General features: G+C 40.4%; 1 protein-coding gene and 1 long non-coding RNA gene across 2 annotated transcripts in view; both read left to right on the top strand.

Annotated features, from left to right (window-relative positions):
• The first annotated feature begins 9377 nt into the window (after window positions 1-9377).
• The window catches only part of HSD17B4 (hydroxysteroid 17-beta dehydrogenase 4), a 61418-nt gene continuing 49866 nt past the window's right edge, over window positions 9378-20929 (top strand). Inside the window, exons 1-7 of the mRNA XM_021546256.2 lie at window positions 9378-9506; window positions 12332-12385; window positions 16507-16614; window positions 17127-17186; window positions 18251-18272; window positions 18369-18415; window positions 19201-19285. Of these exons, the coding sequence (XP_021401931.2) occupies window positions 9455-9506; window positions 12332-12385; window positions 16507-16614; window positions 17127-17186; window positions 18251-18272; window positions 18369-18415; window positions 19201-19285 (428 nt within the window). The 5' untranslated portion in view covers window positions 9378-9454. The remainder of the gene's footprint in view (window positions 9507-12331; window positions 12386-16506; window positions 16615-17126; window positions 17187-18250; window positions 18273-18368; window positions 18416-19200; window positions 19286-20929) is intronic.
• Window positions 9755-12317, top strand: LOC110479178 (uncharacterized). Its single transcript, XR_002466883.3, has 3 exons — window positions 9755-9895; window positions 11380-11424; window positions 11957-12317. It is a non-coding gene; the product is annotated as an uncharacterized LOC110479178 (long non-coding RNA).

Here is a 20929-nt window from a genome sequence, read left to right as displayed (position 1 = left end):
TTTGGTTTTGTTTTTTTTTTTTTTTTTTTGGTGGGGGGAGGGTTGCGTTGGCAATGTAATTTCATCTCTGAAAGAATAATCTATGTCTTGATTTAGCTGGTTTGGCCATAATCTATACCCTCATCCATGTAATTTCAGTGCATGTACTTCTGAGCCTTTATTTTCCCAGAAGTGCTTTTGAATGGGTATACTTCACATACATGAAATGAAGATTCCTGTTTGCATAAGCATTTGCAGAAAAACTTTGTTACAACTGCTTTTTATGGAGATCTGGGCAGGTCAGCCAACATTCATAGTTAAGTGGCAAACATCTGTGCTCTGGATAAAACAACTGTCAAAAGACATAATTGTAATTGTCCAGAGAAGTTCTGTAATATGCATGTCACATAAATGAAATGTCTTTTGGGAGGGGAAAGTTTCCTATTTATCTTAAAACCAAATTGCTGTGCAAAACTGTGACTAGTATTTGGAACGTTTAGATTTACTAATGTAGTTATTTCTAGTTTGTGAGAAAAAAAAAAGAAGACACCAAAACCCAACAGAACCAGAAAACTTGCTTTTGAAAGAAGTTGTGAAATAATTACCTATCTACTATTTTAATGTTTTCATGCTGAATTTTGCATACTGCAGTTGACATTATACTGCAGCTTTGTAATTCATATATAGTATTAAAAACAGAGGAATAGTATCTCCATACACACTATGTCAAAGAGCTTTCTTCCGCAATTATGATAGTGCTCAGTCTGTGTAACAGATCAAATTTCATAATGTTTGAATTACAGATTGCTGAAGTCACCTCTTTTCTGAGTACTCTTATTATTTAGAGTTCTGGTTTTGGCTTTTAATGTTGGGATTTATGGGCAAGACATTCCTGAATCAATACCCACTTTTTCTTGTCAGCTTGTGAAATACAGGTGCTGATGTATTTTCTAACCATCTGTAAATTTCCACTTGCTAGCACAACACCAGTTTCTGGAGAAAACATCCCTTACAGCCTTTCTTTTTATTAGGGAGAAAATTTGAAAAGAGGTGTCTTATACTTTGGGATGTACAATAATTACACAGTATCAAAAAAAGAAGCAGATATGAATGATTAAGAATAATATAATTAAGAAGGTACTTTGCTTGCCCAGCTTTCTCAAGCAATCAAACCTTATTTGCTATTTGTCCTCCCATGTGGGAAAGTCTCAGTATGGCAGGTGGAGGACATAGGCTTCCTATAGTTACTGTGATTTAGATTTAAATTACTTTTACATGTAAGGCCTTCTACTGTCTACTCTAAAAATCTTAACTTAATTATGCTTTTCATTGGCTTAATGAAAAATTAATTTCTATTTCAGTTTGTATTACATATTTGGGTTTAAAATGTACTTTTATTGTGTAAATAAATATGAGCAGAAGCAAAACAGCAGCTGGCCTTGTGCATCATATCACGCTTTCTAGATACTTTGGGGTTCTTTCTTAGTGGATATAATTCTGAAGTTTTTCATCAATTTAGGTGATTCTAAGAGAAAAATGATTTGCTTTTCACACAGTTGTTTTCCAGTTTCTGCTGGCACCTTGCAGCAACCTAATGCTCTTCAATTGCAAGACATTTGTGGGACATTTTGAAGTACATTTTTCAGAATTCATTTACTGTTGATTTTTCTGGCCAAGCTGCAGCTAATGATATTGTTACATTTAAGTTGTGTGAGAGTTTTCTAATACAGGGAATATGGCAACGTAGATGGAATAAATCAGCTCAAGTAGGGCCCACATACCACCAACCCTTCTTCTCTTGTGTAGGAATACAAATGCACTAGTTATGTTCCATTAACAAATAGTGTTGAAAAACTACTTGGCTTTCTTGATTAGAATTTACTGTTTTATTTAGGGGAATCTATTTTAGTAGCTGGGCTTTGCTAGGGTTCTGAGAAGAAAGTCCCCTAGCTGTTGACAGCCTACAGTTAATTAAGGGCTTCTGTGACATGAAAGGACAGCCCTTCCCCATTCCAGAATCATTAAGCTGATGCTTTCGGCTTACTTCACTGACTGGAATAGAGATACTGTGGTTTTTTTTGCTTTGTTCATTAGGGGATTGGTTTTATTTTTGTGGAGAGTCAAAACTGTACGTGATCTCCTAGACCTACTAAGAGATTGCAGAAAAAAAAGAGACTGAGGCCAATTGGCTTATTACCCCATGAGGCTATGAGCCAGAGGGTAATAAGTGGATGAGTCCAGGGACATGACATAAGATCAGCTGTTCCTTTCAAGAGAGCTGGTTCAATATCTCAAGGATCTTGATAATTCAGCAATGGAAAAATCTCATCCTTGGAACTAAGGTGAGTCTCTGCCCAACCAAAAACCTATCTCAGTTACAGGCTACCTAACTTGATTTCAGTGGTATGGACACTCCCAAAGGTACATTTGCTGTGCCATCATATGAGAAACTATTAGGGAAATGTGGAAAGAAAAGCTCAGCAGTTTTCTGGGAGGAAGGGCTGTGATGAAACAAAGATCTCATTAAGTTTGCTTTGCCATCCACACTGTGATAAGCACTGCTGCCTGCTGTAAGCATAGGCATTTGACTTTTTCTAAGTAAGACAGTATATTTAATCCTACAGTTCCAGTATCCTATGACACTATAATCTATGGTTTACCCTGAAACTAGAACTGAGAGCTCATGCTACAAAATATGGAAACAGGGAACGAGGCCATTTAGAAAACAGTATCAAAGAAAACTAGCCTTTGCTACTGTTTGGAGTTGGGAGAACCTTAGCTGGGGTATTTTGATTTCCCATCTAATTTCTGATTAGAAGAGAAAGTGCTGAAAAAGAATACAAGGTGTTTATGTTGTTAGCTAGTTGACTGTTCTCCATCTTGCTTCTAGACAGAAGGCTATTCCATACTTCATGTATTCTTGACTAAAATTGTTCTTTATTAAAGTTGGGTAGGAATTCTCACCATGGAATACAGACAATCTAAACCTGTGACAATCTAAACCTGTGGTGTTTTGCTTTCATTTGCATTCTTGGGATGGCTGGGATGGAAGCTGGCAGAGTGGGTATTTCTGAGACACAGCTGGCACTCTGCTCTTAATCTGGGGGAAATGAATATATGTGGACCACAGAGAAAACTTCTGTAAAATTTTGATTAAGAACTGTAAAATATCCTTGGTGGCAACTTGAGAGGCCATTTTAGAAGACACAGTTTGAAAGTAACTTACCTTTTGGCCAAGATTTTGTGTTCATTAAAGGAGATGCCTGGAGATGAAGCATGATTCTATGAGCAGAACCTCTTGGAATTTTTAGCTGTTCTAAATCTCAGTATGGCTGTTAATTCAAGAAGCAAGTAGATTAAACCAGTTTTCTCACGAAAGATGTCAAGTCTTCCATCTATTTATTAAAGATTTAGCATATCTGCAGAATCTGTTTACTTGTAACTTGATAGTAGTGCGAATATGCATCTGATTTCCACAGAATGTGACATACGGTTATTTGCCAGTCTTTCTATTTATTGTTTTAGTTCTAGTTTTTAGTATTTGTGGGTTTTACTGCCTTTTTTTCTTTTCTTTCTTTTCTTTATTTAATGGATTATTCATGAACAATCATTTAGGGTGAAATAGTGTGGTTGTGTGATGGGAGTAACACCATAACCTTTTGCTGGCACCTCCCTAACTTGTCACCACAGCATGCATTTTCAAAACTGTAGATGTGCACAAGCAACTAGTTTCTGCTTCAAAAGTTTGTTCTACTCCTGTGTCACTTCATACCTGCTCAGCAGTCCACCGAGCCCTGACTGACCTAGGGCTTTGGTCTCCCTTAAATCCTAAGTCTCTGATGGAATCAAATGGAGAGCTCTGCTTGTACCCCCTGCTTGAATTTTCCACTTAATTGAGTGGTATGTGCAACAAATGCCAAAATTAATGTTTCTTGCCAAAACAGGGATATGAGACCTCCTGTGATGGGGGTTGTTGACAACAGCTATAAAAATGTTTGCATTTACATTTGCAGTTGGTGCATAAGAATGTGTGCACTGTTTACTACACAGTAGGCTGCTTCTCAACATCTCATCAGGAAAGCTGCTTTTCAGGTTCTGAAGGTGACAAACAACGGATTCAATGGCAAAAAAACCCCACTTACTAATTGCTGCAGGCTCACAGGAAAATAAAAGACAAGAGAATGGAAGCTAGAATGGAAACACTACTATATGCTGATATACTGCAGATGAAAGAAATCAATAGAAATATTACATTCAAGCTATGAAGAATTACTTAGTGGGGACTTCTAAGTAGTTTTATCTAAACACTTTTTCTAAGGGAGTGATTACTATGGTGAGCTGGGCCATGCAGTTGGTTTCTGTGAGATAAACATGTGACCAGCTCAGGGTCTGAGACCCGTCAGTGACCTCTTTGCACTGGCAACCCGAGAATGGCTGCAGAGAGGGAGAAGGGAAATGGGGAGGATAACCTGCCTGCAAGTAAGGCATCTTTGGTCACAGCAAAAAAATCTGTGTTCACAAACCCAGGCACTTTTAGAACACTAAGGCTATTGGGAGGAACCATCTGTTAGAGGCTGTACTTTTGCAGTATTCAGTGAAAAGCACTACAGTTTTTAACATGGATTCAGTATCTAGTTCCTGGTCATAGCAAGAAATACGTCCCTTCAATCACATTTGTAGAGAAGTCTTTGTTCCCAGTGAATAGGCCTCTGCAAATCTCCATGAGCAAAACCATTTAGCAAGCAAATAAAGTACTTGAAAATGATTTTCATAATCCAAAGAGATATTTTAGCAATGTTAAAACATACAGAGTAAAAGCAAGTTAGTAAATTCTTTTATTCCCCCTGAATAAAAGTTTCCAAGGTGCTCATCATCTCCAGCAGCAGGCAGTAGAAACCATTTCCAATGGGATTACAACTCACACAATACCCACAACTGTGGAAGCCCCTAGTTGCAAACCCCTAGTTTACAAAACACTTGTAAAAGAAAAAAAAGCCAAAGCAAATTATCTAATCTGTTAGCCAAAAGATGTTAGAACATACAACAAATTTGTTCCAGTACACAGCATGAAAATTTACTGTCAATGAAAAAAATTTACCTGCTCTAGGCATTGAATTGTAACAGGAAAGAAACATCATCACATTCAGTATTACAAGATACTGTGTGGGGTTTTTGGCAAATTTTTCCTACTGAAAAATGTCTGAAATGTCAGTATAAATATTAATGATAAATATATTCTAGTTCACACTGCTCACTAAGAGACAAAATAATGCAACTTTTGTCCTCCTTTTTGAACTTATTTATTTTGTTAAACCCTGTCTGGCTGTGTTTGGACTGTGATATCCTGCTATTATTCTTGCACTATGTCTCAATCACTGAAAACTCACTATGGCACCTGATCTTGGTTTGTGGCTTGACACCTTCTCTGCTGATGTTTCCACCTACCATCACCTCATTTTGGTAAGCAGCAGCAGTCCTGTCATACCCTTTTTCAGATTAATACAGATATTTTCCGATAGCTGTATGACTTTTGGAACAAAACTCCTAAGGGAGTCAGAAGACAACACCTTTCCATCCAGAGTGATTCTTTGTATTTTGCATCTTTTTAATACAGTAAAGTTTAACTTTAAAAATATAAAATATAGAATTGATGTACTGTCTCTCCAGTGCACTTTATTTTGTATTCTAAAGGAAAACACACCATTCTCTTGAGGAAACAATTGTGTTGAATTTCTCCCTTGATTTTAATGCCATTCTATGCACAAAAATAAGATAGCTGTAGAAGTTTCTGACTTGTTAACAAGGCCTGTTTATTTGGTATCTAAACAATGAATTCTGCTGCAGAAGTACCTCAGGGACTGTTTTTATTTGGGCCATGTAAGCACTAACTTATAGGCAAATTCAAGAGTAAGTCCTGTCCTTGACTAGTCCATCATCTATAAATAACAGGAGATGGAAGACCATGGAAAGACTAGAGCTGAAATGGCTTGTTCAAGATTATGAGAGATCTGGTGGTGGACAGAATCAGCACTGAAAATGTACCTGACTCTCTTAGGCCTTGTTTATAGAAATACCCACAGATCTGAGCTGCTCTAGATTAATATGGTTACATAGGGGATTATGCAAATAAAATAGGTAGTGCAAGGATGACAACTCAGTCCTTGTGGGTATTTCCAGTCTTTACTAAATGCTGCTCTCACAGCATCCTGGAGACTTCCCTTTCTTTTCCCAGGTGGAAGCCTAATCCCACAGTGTAGCAAGAATAAACAAAACGTTGAATGTTGAGGCTGAACCAAAGATCACAGATATTAAGGGCTCAATCTGTTAACTTCCTCAGGAAGGGCAACTGCAATCCGACTCACCGCCCTGCCGTCCTCCCGCCCGGGAAGAGCCTCCTGCTGCTGCCAAGCACAGCACAGCCAAACCACAGCCAGCGATGTTCTCTGCAAAACACACCCAGTTGCACCGGGCCTCTCACTGATGGGCAATTCGCTCTTCTATTGAACTGCACTCAAATGACATAGACAAACTCCCGAAGTTTAACTAGTTGTGAGGCTATTTAATGCTGTGACAGAATAAAACACCTCCAGCGCAATGGGTTGTTTCTGCGCACAGTCAAGAATGGTTCCCCACACTTAAAACTTGTGATTGATTGTAGGTTATTTATCTGATAATATTCCCTTGGCTGCCTTCAGAAATAGGTTTGTTTTGTTTTGTTTTGTTTTCCCTGTAGTTTCCAGTAGTTTCCCGGCGGGTGGTACTGTGCATGTGGGCACTTGGGGCATCTTGCCGTAGCACGGGCTCGCTCTAGTGCCCACAGTGTAAGTTGCAGTTGAAGCCTTCAAACCCGAGAAGCTAAACTGCGTCGTAAAATTATAGACCGCCCTGTTCCCACTCTCTAAAGGAGTGAATGCAACACTCCTTTGAGTAAAAAAGGAGTGATTTGAGGCGAGAAATTATATTTTATTCTATTTTGGAAGTCTCCAAATAGCTGTTGCTCAGGAAACTATCACCTTTCTTTAGTGTAGATAGTAAAGCATTTACAGCCAAGAGGAGAACAGGGCAGCAAAACCATTTTTTCTTTCTATTAGCTCCAGAAATAATCCAAAGTTTACAAGAAAGGTTAATCATGAATTAAATTTCATCTGTACAGAGGGAATATGTAGATGATTTCCCCAAAAAATAATTCTGTTCATTCTTCACACAGTTCCCTCAGCAGCCTCTAGATTTAAGCATTGGCCCTATGAAGTGTCAGAACAATTACATTCTAACAACACTGTCTCACACAAAATCTGCAATACTATAATGATTAAGTGTGTACATTTGTACTTAACCCACTGTCTGGTTCAACTAAACACAATGCACTCTGCTACTCTTTGTGCCTCACTCCATTCTCCTTTGCTTCACCATGGGGTCACTCCCAGAGGCTGCAGCTCTTAATGACCTGCTCCAGCATGGGTCCCTCCCACAGCATGCGTTCCTTCAGGAACGGGCTGCTCCAGTCCCCCACAGGGTCACAAGTTCTGCCACCAAATCTGTTCCAGTGTGAACTTCCATGGGCTGCTTCACCATGATCTTCTCTACAGGTTCCAGGGAATCTGCTCCTGCAGCTGGACCACCTGCGTCACTCCTTAGTCACTGGCCTGGGTGTCCACAGGGCTGTTTCTCCCTCAGCTTCCCCACTCTTCCACAATTGCTGCAAAATGTGTTTTATATTTTCTTAGATGTATTCCCAGAGAGGCACCACCAGCACGCTTTCTGAGGGTCAGCGCCATGCCTGGTGGCAGGTCCTTTGGATCCAGTGGAAATGCCATGCTGGGCCTGGGAATGCCTGCAGGCCCCAGCTGCCTGCAGCCAGCACCGCCCTCCCACACAGGCAGCCAAAATCCACAGGGCAAAGAAAGGGCGGTGTATTGCATTTTCACTGCTAAATACAGCATTCCCAGGGTGTGTTTCATGGAAAGCAGTGTTTCCATTGGGAAATAGTAAATAGAGGAAGAGAAAAATTGCACACCATGAACTGTAAGATTCTAGAAAAGAAGTAACTAGATTGACTTTAAATGGAGGCATGATGCCTTATGCCAGGGTAGCCTGGTCTCACAATCCAGCCCAGCAATGGCCTCGTTGGACATGCAGACAGGACAGGACAGCCCACTCCTTCCCACCTTTTACAGCAGCCAGCCTGGGAAAGCAGGGCCAAGCAGGGCTGATCCTGGGCCCTACTGCCTCTGTCCTGAGCCCCTCCTTGCCCTCTGCAACCCTTCCTCACCCTTCTCATTCCTTCCTCTCCCCTTGTTTTCTCCATCTCCTTCCTTCCCCTCTGTTCCATATCCCCTCCCCACCCATTCCTTTCACTTTCCTCTCCCTTCCTTGCCTTTATTCTTCCCTTTCCCATACCTGCCTTTCCACTCCCCATCCCTTCCTCTCCTCTTCCTCTTCTCATCCCATCATATGCTTTCCCTCCCCTAACACTTCCTCTTCTCTCCTTCTCCCATCCCTCTCCTCCATTCCCCATCCCTTCTTTTGCATGGAAAATCACGCTATGAAAAGCCAGTGCCCATAAAGGAGACAGAGAAGTTCTGCAACTTTATTCAAATAAAGGGATAGAGTTCACTGGGGCACACGCCCGTGGGGTTTTTTGTCTCGAGGTTTTGCAGGATGTAACCTCCTTTTTTCCTAAACTCCAGGTCGCATGTTGCCCTCTTCCTTTTCCCCATCAGCTGAGTTACTAGGAAGGTACAGCCTTCCCAAACCACCTACCACATAACCCCCCTTGAACCTGGCATTTTACCCCAAAGTTCAGAAACCCAAGCTTGTGTAGACCCGTGTCTATCTCAGACCAATTTCAAAGACGTTAACGCCCATACTTCCATGCATCAAATTGTTTGTAAAGACATTAGCACACACATCTTCCCTATCACTTTCCCCCGTCCATCCTCTCCCCTTCCTTTCCCCATCTCTTTATATTTCCTTTCCTTTCCTTTCCTTTCCTTTCCTTTCCTTTCCTTTCCTTTCCTTTCCTTTCCTTTCCTTTCCTTTCCTTTCCTTTCCTTTCCTTTCCTTTCCTTTCCTTTCCTTTCCTTTCCTTTCCTTTCCTTTCCTTTCCTTTCCTTTCCCTTTCCCTTTCCCTTTCCCTTTCCCTTTCCCTTTCCCTTTCCTTTCCTTCTTTCCTTTCCTTCTCCCATCATATCTCATTCCTTCTGTTACAGAACCGTTCCTCCGCCTCCTTCCGCCTTCCTTCCTATCCCCTCGTTCCCGTCCCTTCATTCCCCGCCCCTTCATTCCCCGCCCCATCCTCTTTCTTTCCCCTTCCTCTGCCCATCCCATCGCGTCCCATCCCACACTACAGTTCCCAGCGGGCGGCGGTCCTGGCGCATGCGCACTGCGGGCACCCCGCCCCTCCCTGCTGTCCCTGCCGCGGGCGGGCCGGAGGCGGGGCCGGGGCCGGGCGGAGCGGAGCGGAGCGGTGGCAGCCATGGGCCTGAGGTTCGACGGGCGTGTGGTGCTGGTGACAGGCGCCGGAGGAGGTGAGCACCGGCCGGGTTTTCCGCACCTGCGGGGGGCGGCGGAGCTGCTCGGGGGAAGCGCGGGCTGTGCGGGCTCCGCGGAGCCGCCGCTGGCGCGGCCCCGGCAGGCGCCCCGGGGGCGGCCGGTCCGGCTGCTGGCGGGACAGGCGGGCTGTTTCCGCAGAGGAGAGGAGCGCGCTGCGGGGCGGGTGCTGTCCGTGCCAAGTCTGTGCACGGGTCGGGGCCGTGCCGCCTGCTGCCGTCGGGAGCTGCTGCCGGCCGAGGCAGGCCCGGCGCTGCCCACGCTGGGAACGCCTGCGAACGTGCGGGTTTCTGCTGTTTAAACACGCGGGGAGCAGCGCCGCTGCGCCCCTCTCAGCAGTGCATGTCCTTCTCCAAGCGCTGTCCTGGTATCCATTCCTTCCAGCTGAGCCTTGGACGTGGTGCCTGAGGCCTGTGACCTGTGTGGCTTGGCACGGTGCTGCTGCAGCCATCGGTGCTGCAGGGCGCACAGCAGCCTGCTGCTGCCTTCCCTGCCCGTGTCTCCCGGGAGCCGGCCTGCAGCGGGGCGCGGAGCGGAGCGATCTCTGTCAGCAGCAGGGCTGGCCTGCGCTCTTGGTGGTCTGCAGGCTTGGCCTCTCCAGGGAGCGTGGTCTGCCGTGGAATGCCTGGTTTTGCCAGGAAATGTGTTGTATTTGTTGCTATGGCGTGGGGTTGGTTGATTGGTTGGGTTTTTTTTTGTTTGTTTCTTCCCCCCTTTGATTTTTTTTTTCTTTCTCTGCGTCCATGCTTTCACCTTTGCCTACTGTGGTGATTAAGCAAAAATATGGGCTGTCAGTGTGGATGAGTGAGAGGCAAAGTTTGTGTCTGTGGTGAGCTCTTTAGGAAACTTGTTTAGCCATACTCCGAAAAGGTTCTGCCCTCTCCACAGTGGAGTTTTGCTCTCATTTTGTGGTGCTTCACATAACCAGAGGAGTAATTTTGGGGCCCGATATTAAGTGGTGTCTCGTGAAGAAGATGTTTTGGAAAGCACTGAACAGTCTATGTACATCACCTGAAAGTGACCAACCTGATAATAATTGAGACCAAGTTTTTTAATGGTGCTCTTCTGCTTTTACCAGATCTATATTTGTGGCCTTTTCCCTATATAGTGTTTCACTGAAGAACAGGTTAAGACATTGTGTCATAGCAAAACAAGGTCACTGTGGCAGTAACAAAGCTTCTAAAAGGTATTGCACTGAATAAAAGTTGCATGTCATAAGTGTGTGTGCAGTGACCCTTGTACTCCTAGGGTTAGACTGCTTGAAAGTGGTTTAATTGGTTAAAATGTTTAATAGAGAAATTCCTCGTGTATGTTTTACTTCACAACCACTTTTTAGTAAGTGTTGATTAAATTTAAGCCAAGATTAAGGGAATCTGTTATCTACAGATTAGTTCTCATTTTGCTTTTATTTAATTTACAGCTCTGTAGTTTGCATTACTAATAGCATTGTTTTCCAGCATTGATTTTTTTTTTTTTTTTGGATGCTGGTGAACAGATCAGAGCTGGGAATTTATTTAGACATATGAATCACTAATTTGTGTCAAAATTATACGTATTTTCACATACACAGTTACCTGGAAAGTGTTTCTTTTCACTTTGAGCAGATCCTCTGTGAATTACTGTGTTGGACATTGTTTATGCAACTTAGCTTGGTTTTTTTAAGATTAGTTTTGATTCTCAGACGTCCAATCCTTGCTTAGCAGTTGAGAAAGTGAGCTCATGCAACTCGGCCTGAGTTTTTTGCACTTCTCAGTGGCTATTCATAACAAAAGAAAAAAATGTTTTCTTGGACTTGGGTTACATGAGGAAATGGATGTATATGGACCTCACATGTAATACTCTCCATTTCAGAGGCCTAAGGGAGTCTTAAGGAAATTTTGGAATTTTTATTGTGAGGTTAGTGTGCTTCAAAATAGTATATACAGTTCTTATTTGTTTCCCCATTTTTTTTTTGAGAAGTGGCTTTGAATGTCCAGGTGAGGTGCAAAGAGATACTGTTTGTATTCTGAGAAACGTTCTTCTGACTGATGATTTTTTGATCATTCAAATCTCCTTTTTTTTGAAATTAATAAGAAAAAGATCAGTGCCATTAATCCCAACAACTTTTGATTAGTACAGTGGATAGTGTATCTGTAAATCATTTATTGGAATGAATGTCAAACACAACTAGAATCTTAAGCCAGAGTGAAGGTTCAAGACCCTTGCTTTTGCTTGTAATGCAGTCTTCTCTTAGGACTGGCAAACTATATACCTATTTGATTAACTGAGGTATTAGGCATTCCTTTGTATCCAAATGATTTTGTTGATATATCTTCAGTCACAGTTAAATTTTGAGCAGTTTCTTTTTCAGATCTTAGCTTTAACTAGGAAAGTATCTTATTCACTTAGTGCGTAATTAATTAACTTGAAACATCCCCTCCTTCTTCAGTGTTACCTTAGGACATTAAAGGTTCTTCCTTCCAAATGTATTTTTCTATCAGAAGCACAAACTCAGCAACATACAGCTTTCCCTGATGCTGTGGTTGAATCCAATAACAAAGAGTAAGCATGGTTTATTTGTTCTTTTTTTTCTCTTGACTGGAACTTTTACTTACTATTTATCCGTTTGTTTACTCTATATTTTGTTGTTATAAAAGATTTTGAGCTCCTGGGGGAAATAATGTTTTACTTTGACCCTGCAAGGTGTTTGTGTTGAATTAGTGCATTTTTTTAATGCAATTCATTTTTGTGTAGCTGTTGTCTGAATTGTGTTTCAGGAAACAAATTCACTCTTGTTTTTAACTTTTTATTTTTTTTAAACTAGGTTTGGGCAGAGCATATGCTCTGGCTTTTGCTGAAAGAGGAGCTTCAGTAGTTGGTAAGTTTTATCTTAACTAACTTAATCTAGACAGTAACCTTTGTCTTTTCCCATAGCTTGCATTCAACAGTCCATGCCCTTTTCGACACTAACCTTTGTTATTTAATGGTTTTCTGTCTTATCTTTTGCTGTTTAATTTTGCTTCTAAGCTTTATTTTCTTATGAAATAAGTTGCCCAAGTTTGTCCAAGGGCTTACATTTGCTGAAAATCCAGTTTGAGTCAGATAATTTCCTACATTTAATTTTAATCTATGCATACAAGTCCTTATTGTAATCTGTGGCCAAAGAGTGTGTTGTCTTAGGTAAATTCTGCTCAGAAGCTTCTAATATGAGCATGTGAATATGTGAATATCTTGTCTTAGAGTGCCTTCTCCCAGGAAAGAAATTACTGAAATGTAGCTCAATACCATTGTTTCTTTCTGCAGCTTCTGGGACAGAAGAGCCATCTAGTCTTGGTGTCAGTGCCAATTAGCTGTCAGTAAAGGATTTCTGGTGGTTTTATAGTTCCTTGGTTGAATCTTAGCAGGACATATGTCGTCGTGAAAAATGTTGCATCACAAGGCAATTCTGAAGGATAAGTTGTATTTTGGGTACTCACTGGCATTGCCATTTTTAGATTGGCTCTTAGGAAAAATCTGTTCACTGCAAGGGTTGTGAGACACTGGAACAGGCCAGGAAGTGGTTGAATGACCACCCTGGAAGTATTTAAAAGATGTATAGATGTAGGACTTAGTGACATGGTTTACTCCTGGAGTTGGTGGTGTTAGGTTAATGATTGGACTTAAACTTACAAGAGATTTCTAACCTAAATGATTCTGTGATTTGTGGTTTTGCTGCCTATAAATGAATTTGTACAGGTACTCTTGATGAGTTCAGGATTAAATTCTCAAAGAGATTATAGACAAGACCTTGCTGACTGGTTTTTTCTTTTTTTTTTGTGGTTTTCTAATGACAATGCCAATCTCAGTTTACAAAATTTCATAAAAATTGTTCAGTTTTACTTCATTGATTAAAAATGAGTATGTATTGACAGCTTAAAAAAAAATCTGTGTTGTTTTTTCTTCTTTTTTTCTGTTAATTTCCATCTTTGATACTTGCTGTACTTATCATGGACATAAATAATTTGCATCAAGTTCTTCTTCAGCAAAAATTGTGTCACTAAAGCAGTCCTAATATTTTCTATTGGCTCCCTGTAGATGGTGATGGTCTGACTTCCCAGAATGATCAGAAAACTTATTCTATTGCCTGACCACAGCTAATGCTTCTTTATTTCTTGGCCTTATTGTGCAATAACTAAACAGTAAGTTAAGAATTTACTGTAAGGGCAACTTTTGTTTCCTTTTGGAAACTTCACCACACTTCACCTTGTCTTGCAGTATTACCTCTACATGCTTTAATTTGTTTCTATTGTTCTTTTACAATTCTGACTTCAAAGAGTTGAGAATCTACTTGAATAAACATTTAGTTTTTAAAAACTGAAGCAGATATGAGCTCGTATCTGCCTTGTCTCTTTAAAACAAGTTCGCTTTTATAAGTTATGGAAATGAAGGTATGTTGTAAGAACCATAATCAAATACTCTAGAGGGATATTTTGAGTTGTTTGGAAGACTTACAACCCAACATGACACCCTTGTCCAGTCCCCCATCTGTTGAGTGAGTTGCTCTTGATGTGGTTAGATTGACAAGAGCAACCTAGGTGTAAAACTCTGTTCTCATCACCCTAAGGCTGCCTGCTACCACTGTTTTTTGTTATTCTTTATCTCCTTCATGCCTCTCATCAGCAGAAAGTTGAAAGCAGGAAGAAGGGATGATTTGCTTTTGTCTTGCATCCTGTGTTATCTCTAGACTTACTGTTTCTTCTGGTCTGTCTGATGGCTCTTGTGTTGCTGTTTTAGTTTAGTTTAGAGCCATGCTTTTTAAGCATCTCTCCTGATATGTATCTTATTGTATTTTTTTTTTGTATAGTGAAATGCTATTGAATTGCATGAGTCCTTTAAAAAACAAACTAGAAGACACAATCTTAGAGGACACAATCTGTCAGCAGACCTACATTGTTCACATGTGCTTGGTTTGTGACACCAGAATACCACAAGAAATCAGCTGGCTTACTGTTTAAAAGGCTTGTACTGTAGATGTCAGGTGCTCTGCACCTGTTTCACCCTGAAGCAGATTTGCTTCTGCTACTCTGCTATGACACACTCATAGCCTTAGAGGAATTCTTCACCAGAGTTCAGACTATAACTTTGCTCTGCCACAACCATCACCATCTTAGGCTCTTTTTGACTGCGTGTTTTCAACTGAAAATTGTATGATGTAAAGCTTGGGCTTAAAATAATGTTCTGTCTCTGTTTTGTTGTTAGGGTTTTTTTTTTTTTCGTTGCTCTATCACACTCATGGAATTACTATTTTCTAAGCCTAGAATAGCTCACCTCTTTCTTGCATACTCATTTTTGTTTCAACTCCATTTGTGCCTGTGCTCAGCCTAAGGTACTTCGCCACCTCTGAAAATTTTACCAAATATTTAATTTTTTGTCAGCAAATTACTGTTGAACTATGGGATAAGCATATATATACTTGTCTGTGGTAAAGAGTTGTAAGGTCTTAACAGGACTGGATGGTTTATATATGTTTACCGCCCAAATTGCTCATTCTTCTTTCCCAGGTGTTGTTCCTGATTTGCTTTTCTTTAATATAATAGATGTTGCAGACTGAGCAGTCTGCCTGTGTTGCCTATCCTAACACATCACTATACACTTAGGAATTTTCCTTAATGCTTTTCACTTGGATTGTTAGATATTGATAGCTTAGAGATTTTGTCTCCTTTGTTTTTTCCATCAGTCGGTTAAGGTACTTGTACTTCATGCTTCAGGCTGGGCATTTTTTGGATTTGGTTTGGTTTCTGATGGTTAGTTGTTTTTTCTGTTTTTTTGACATGTCCCTTCCCTTTTGATACTCACTTCTTCTGAGCTTTGGCATTTTTATTTACTCACACATTTTCTGCCATGTTTTTACGTTTCTTTTGAAGTGCTGCACACAAAGCTCAGTATAGGTTTCCGGATGAGACTTCTTGATCTGGATAATACAGAGTGATTTTGTGGTGTGTCCTGCAAGCCATGTTCCTATTTACATGGAGAATTAAAAAAAAAAAAGGCACAAAATGGGTCTCTTTCATTTTGTCATGATACAACAGACTTGGCATTGCTGTTTTTCATCAAGATTAGCAAGAATACCTGCATGTTTTGTGGATTTCATTGTGTCTGGCTTCTTGAGGTTAGAAGTTCAGCAGAAGGCCGGAATTCACCATAGCAAAAGACAGTTTAGCAGAATACCAGTGTTGCACGTAAATTCAGTCAATTCTGGCTTTCTTACAATTCCATTTTGAACCATTTAAACAACTGCTTGTCATTTTTTGAACTACTTTGTCCAAATACAATATTTGTATGGGATTTTTTTGGGTGTATTTTTGTTACCCTGGTAATTCTGTGAAGCTGTGGGATGTGCAGGAGTGCAGCAGAGTGTGGCAATGGTACATTCCAGCTGCCATTAGTGGCATGTGCCCCAGTGTGGAGAGAAGTCTGGAACACCTGTGTGTGTCAGGTTGACTTTTTACCCCACATGAGCAGGATCCGAAGCTCCAGAGCAGGCACTTCTCATTTTGTTCAGACAGTTGGATCTCTTCTGTGGTGGTGTTGACTAGTAACAGTTTGGCTACTCTATTAAACAGGAACAAAGTCTTGGCAGTCTTGCTTAGGGTTCATGCAATAGTTAGAGACTGGAATAAATTGCCATGATTGGGGTGTAATCTTGATTTTAATCTCTGAAATACAACACAATTACAAAGGTATCCTGGGCAGAACAAGCAAGTTGACATGGTGGAGGAAGGGGGAAGAAGATTCTGTTTTCCATGTTATTTAAAGAAAAAGGGATAATGTGTGTTGCACTGCTTTTAAAAAAAGTCAGATGTCATACTTTTTTTCTCTTGTCATCTGTGGTTCTCAGCGAGATCCAGATGCAGCAGGTTTTATTAATATTCCTTATAACCCACAGTGTGATGATGAGGTAAAGATAGACCACGATGTCTGAGTGCTAACAACAAAATTTCATTTCTTTGTCATGCACAGTGAATGATCTTGGAGGTGATTTTAAGGGATATGGCAAAAGCTCCTCAGCTGCTGACAAAGTTGTCGATGAAATCAGAGCAAAAGGAGGGAGAGCAGTACCCAATTATGGTATGTTATATTTCCAGATGAGTGTAATGCTTTATCTGTAGGAACAATGGACATCTTAAATGAAAAGTTGATGCTGCTTAGTGAAAGACTACTGCCAGCTTACCAATAAGATATACATTAAACAAACATGGTATCATGTGGAGTGGAGAGACAGGTGTTGGAGGCAGGTCATTAATTGCCTCTTTTAATTAAGTTTTGTCTGCTAATACCCTTCCCTTTTATCTGATTTTTAAAATTGAAGTATTAAGCTGCTGTCCATCTGCAATTTTCAGAGGCAAAATGGGAATGAATTGTTCTTGCTTGCTTTGCTTCATGATTTTCTTGCAATGGCACATGTTGTACCATTTAGATTTGCTGTGTGGGATTTGCTGACCACATGCAGATAATGGCTGGATTTGAATTTAGTTTTCACTGGGGCTGTACGCAATTTATTTTTCTTAGCTCGAAAGCAGTTGTTAATGTCCTGGAAGTGCAGTTAATTTTATTTGGGAATTTGTACTTTTTTCTTACAGATTCCGTGGAAGATGGTGAAAAGCTTGTGAAGGCAGCCCTTGAGGCTTTTGGGAGGATAGGTACAAGTGTTTAATTCATGTTGAAACTTGTTTGCAAGTGCAAAGCCATTATAAGCAGTCCAATTAACAGCATGTGTATGAAATACATTCTGACAACAGTAGTATTCACCAACCCTTGATGCCTATAGTCAGTGAAATCTGAATAAGGGGGCTTTCAGCTTTTTATCTGAATGATCAAATTTTCTGGGGTTTTTCGTTTGGCTTTGTAGGGGTTTTTTTTGTTTTTTGGTTTTTTTTGTGGTTTTAGCAGAAGTTTAAAGCTTAGTATATGATTCTTATTTTCCTGCCCTTTAGAATTTTGGAGCTTCAATAATGGTTAACGATTTCTGTCACAAAGCATGAAGTCTATGAAGTGTTATAGCTAGTTGCATAGAATTAGCACAAATAATGTTGCTGAAAGCAACATTTCATGTTTTGTAAGCTCTTCTGCTTACATAAGGTCAACATGCATTAACAGAAATGAAAAAAAAAAACTTAAGGTATTTTATCTAACAATTAAAATTCTTTTTAACCATGTGATTGTCACTGTTTAAAACCACTCAGTGAATTATCTCAGGGTCAAATGGCTTAAAGTACACATAAACAAAGCCAACAGGAACCCAATTAAATATCTGATGAGAAATTGCTATTATGCAGGTCACTTTATCAGCTTTGAGGCTCTCTAGTTTCTCTAGCTATCATTTGGGCTACTGCAATAAAGGTGGTGGCACAAACTGTGTAATCGGGGCATTCTGAAATTCAAAGAAGACTTCAAAACTGTCCAGGATGGCTGCATCCTGCAGGTATTGAATTTCTAGGCAGCCAGCACTTCACAGCTATGCCTCTCTTTCAGATTTTGTCCCACTGATGTCTCTGTCATATTGAGACTTGTTTGTCCTGAAGTATTATGCTGTAATTTTTGTCCAAGGGTAGAATTCATTAATCAGGACAAGGAGCTATATACTATATGTAATACAGTGTGTATGTCTAGTGTTTGTCTGTATATATTTGAAAGTGGGAGAAAAATAGAAATAAGCTTGTATTTTATCAGTGCATTGAATTAATTACCTTTTTTTTAATTTCAGATATTGTTATAAACAATGCTGGGTGAGTATACCGGTCCTGTTTGAGTGTGGGCTGTCCCTTTTGTGTAAACAAATGTTGATCTTGTGTTTGTTTTGTTTTCCTAATGTTGCATTTTAGGATCCTGAGAGACCGTTCCTTTGTTAGGATAAGTGATGAAGATTGGGGTGAGTTGATTTTAAAATTACTTCAGAATGTTTTTTCTGTGCGAAAGCTGATGTGTACATCCCTCCCATGGGAACAAGAAAGAAAAAAAGGCAGGGAAGGTTTACTTTTTGCCCTGCAAACTTAGTGGAAAGCTGCTTGTGTTCAGTGTGCAAATCAGGTCTGTGCTGCAATGCACAGTTCTCTCTAGGTGAATGTAGTTCCAAAGGGGAAGAAGGGCTTTTCTTCCCACTCCTGGTTGCCAGCTGCAATAAGAAAAAGAGCCATGTGAATTACACACAATAGTTTTTGTGAACAGGATGTTCCTAGTGCTAGCACTGAGTGGCTGAATACTAAACAGGCGTAAAAGACCAGAGCTAACCAGAGGGGAAAATAAAATGATGTGACAAGGAACAGAAAGAAAAAGCTAAACCTTCATTGAGATGGTAGATGATGATAAGCCAGTGGAGAAGACTTCTACAAATACAGTCTGTCTTCGGTACTTCTTGTCTGAGTCTGTTTAAGTGCAGGAATTTTGAATGCTTTTGAGTTCCGTACCGAGGAGGCCCATCCAAGAGGTAGTATATGTGGGCAGCCCCTTCGTGATCAGTGTATCTTCAGGCAAGTGTTGAAAAATGGTCTGTCAAGAGAAAAAACAAAAGCAACAAAAAAAGCCCCCCACCAAAAAAGCATGAAATAAAACCAACAATAAAATAGTGTGAAGGGAGTGTATGAAGAAGAGCCATGGTGCATTTCAAGCTGGGAGACAAATCCTGGAATTACTAAACTGTCATTAATTTGTTCCTAGATATAATTCACAGAATTCATTTGAGGGGATCCTTCCTGGTCACCCGAGCTGCATGGAATCATATGAAAAATCAGAAATTTGGCAGGTAAAAATGTGTCTTCTGTATTGCATTTTTCAGTAGTGTATAACAGATGCCCAAATAGTGAAGGAGGAATCTTACATTCTTTTTTTCACTTTGTCATGGCTGAAGCAAAATCGGTGAAAATGACTTTACAGTTCTAATCTGTCCTCTCCATTTCCTCAGCCAAATATATATATATTTTTTTTTCCCCTATATATTGTATTTTTCTGGCTGAATCAAACAGAATTTGTAACTGTATAAAAATACCATTTCAATTAATGACGACTGGTTAGAAATATTTGTTACTTGTATGTTACTGCTAGTTTGAAGGACTCTTGTTTGCTCCTTCTTATTCAAATGAATGGTACATGCAATTCTGCTTGTAGGTCATGGAATTTTATGTTTGATCTTTGGTTGTCATGAGTTTTCTTGGTCAGTTTTAACCCTTTGGACAAATGTACTTGTCTTAAAAATTATGGGGGTGTTCCAAGTCTGGTCTTGGTATGTATTACTGTTAACTCAAAAAAAGTGCAATGATCAGATTTTTTTTTTCCCTTTTTGTGGTTTTATCAAAAACCTGATCAAAGCACTGATTATATAAATCTCAACTGTACCCACATGAAACCCCTACCCACAGTTGAAAACTGTGAGCTGTTTTCTCATCCTGTGACCTAAATAACATTCATTGTCATCCAGGGAAGTGAGCTGTGAGGACAGTGAAAGTCTTAAATCTGGGAGTTTAAATTATTTCTTCTAAAAGAGCTTAATTCTAGATTTGCATCAGTTTAGGATAATTTTCCCTTGTCTCCTTTTCTGTGTTTGCTCAGATAACAGCGGTAGTGAGTGCTTCTGAAGATTATGGATAGATATGTGCCATCTGCAAAATGTCTGATTTACATAAAGTTTGTAGCTTTTCTTCATATTGAACAGTACTTGCAATGCTTCTCTTTACATAGGTTGAAAACATTACATTATTGTCAATGAGTGAGGTAAAATAGTGAAATATATGTTGATCCCAGCTATGCAGTGTGTTTACAAGTAGATCTGAACAGGCTCTGTTAAGGTTTTGTGTTGGTTTTGCATGGCCTGGTTTTTGGTAGTGAGGGGATCACAGAGGTGGCTTCTGTGAGAAGCTGCTGGAAGCTTCCACTGTGTCCAGCAGAGTCAATCACTGATGGTTCAGATGATGAACATGCTGTTGGCCAAGGCTGGGCCAGTTAGAGGTGATGTTGATACCTCTGTGATAACAGATTTAAGAAGAAAACAAAAACAAAAGGACACACAGTTTTTTCTGCTTAGAGAAGAGGAGGAGGTGAAGACATGTGAAGGAAACAGCATGGCAACACCTAGGTCAGTGGAGAAAGAGGGGAAGAGGTGCAGGCAGATGTCTGGAGAACCCTGTGATCCAGTGGAAGACCTGGTGGAAAGAAATGGCCCTGGTTCCAGGCTGGAGCAGCCTGTCCTTGGAGGACTGCACATCACAGCAGTTTTGTGAGGACTCTCTGCATGTGGGAGGGACTCACATCTGCAGCAGGCACGGTTTGGCTGCTACTCGTAAGAGTGGACCCATGCCAGAGAAGATCACAGAGAACTGTCTCCTGTGGGAGGGACCCCACAGCCTCACAGGGGATGGGCTCTTCTCCTGGAACAGTGGAAGAAAATTCTCAG

The sequence above is a fragment of the Lonchura striata genome, chromosome Z (assembly GCF_046129695.1).
Source record: "Lonchura striata isolate bLonStr1 chromosome Z, bLonStr1.mat, whole genome shotgun sequence".
Lineage (NCBI taxonomy): Eukaryota > Metazoa > Chordata > Aves > Passeriformes > Estrildidae > Lonchura > Lonchura striata.
Note: the sequence above shows the minus strand (reverse complement) of the source record. Positions and strands in the feature narration are given on the sequence as shown.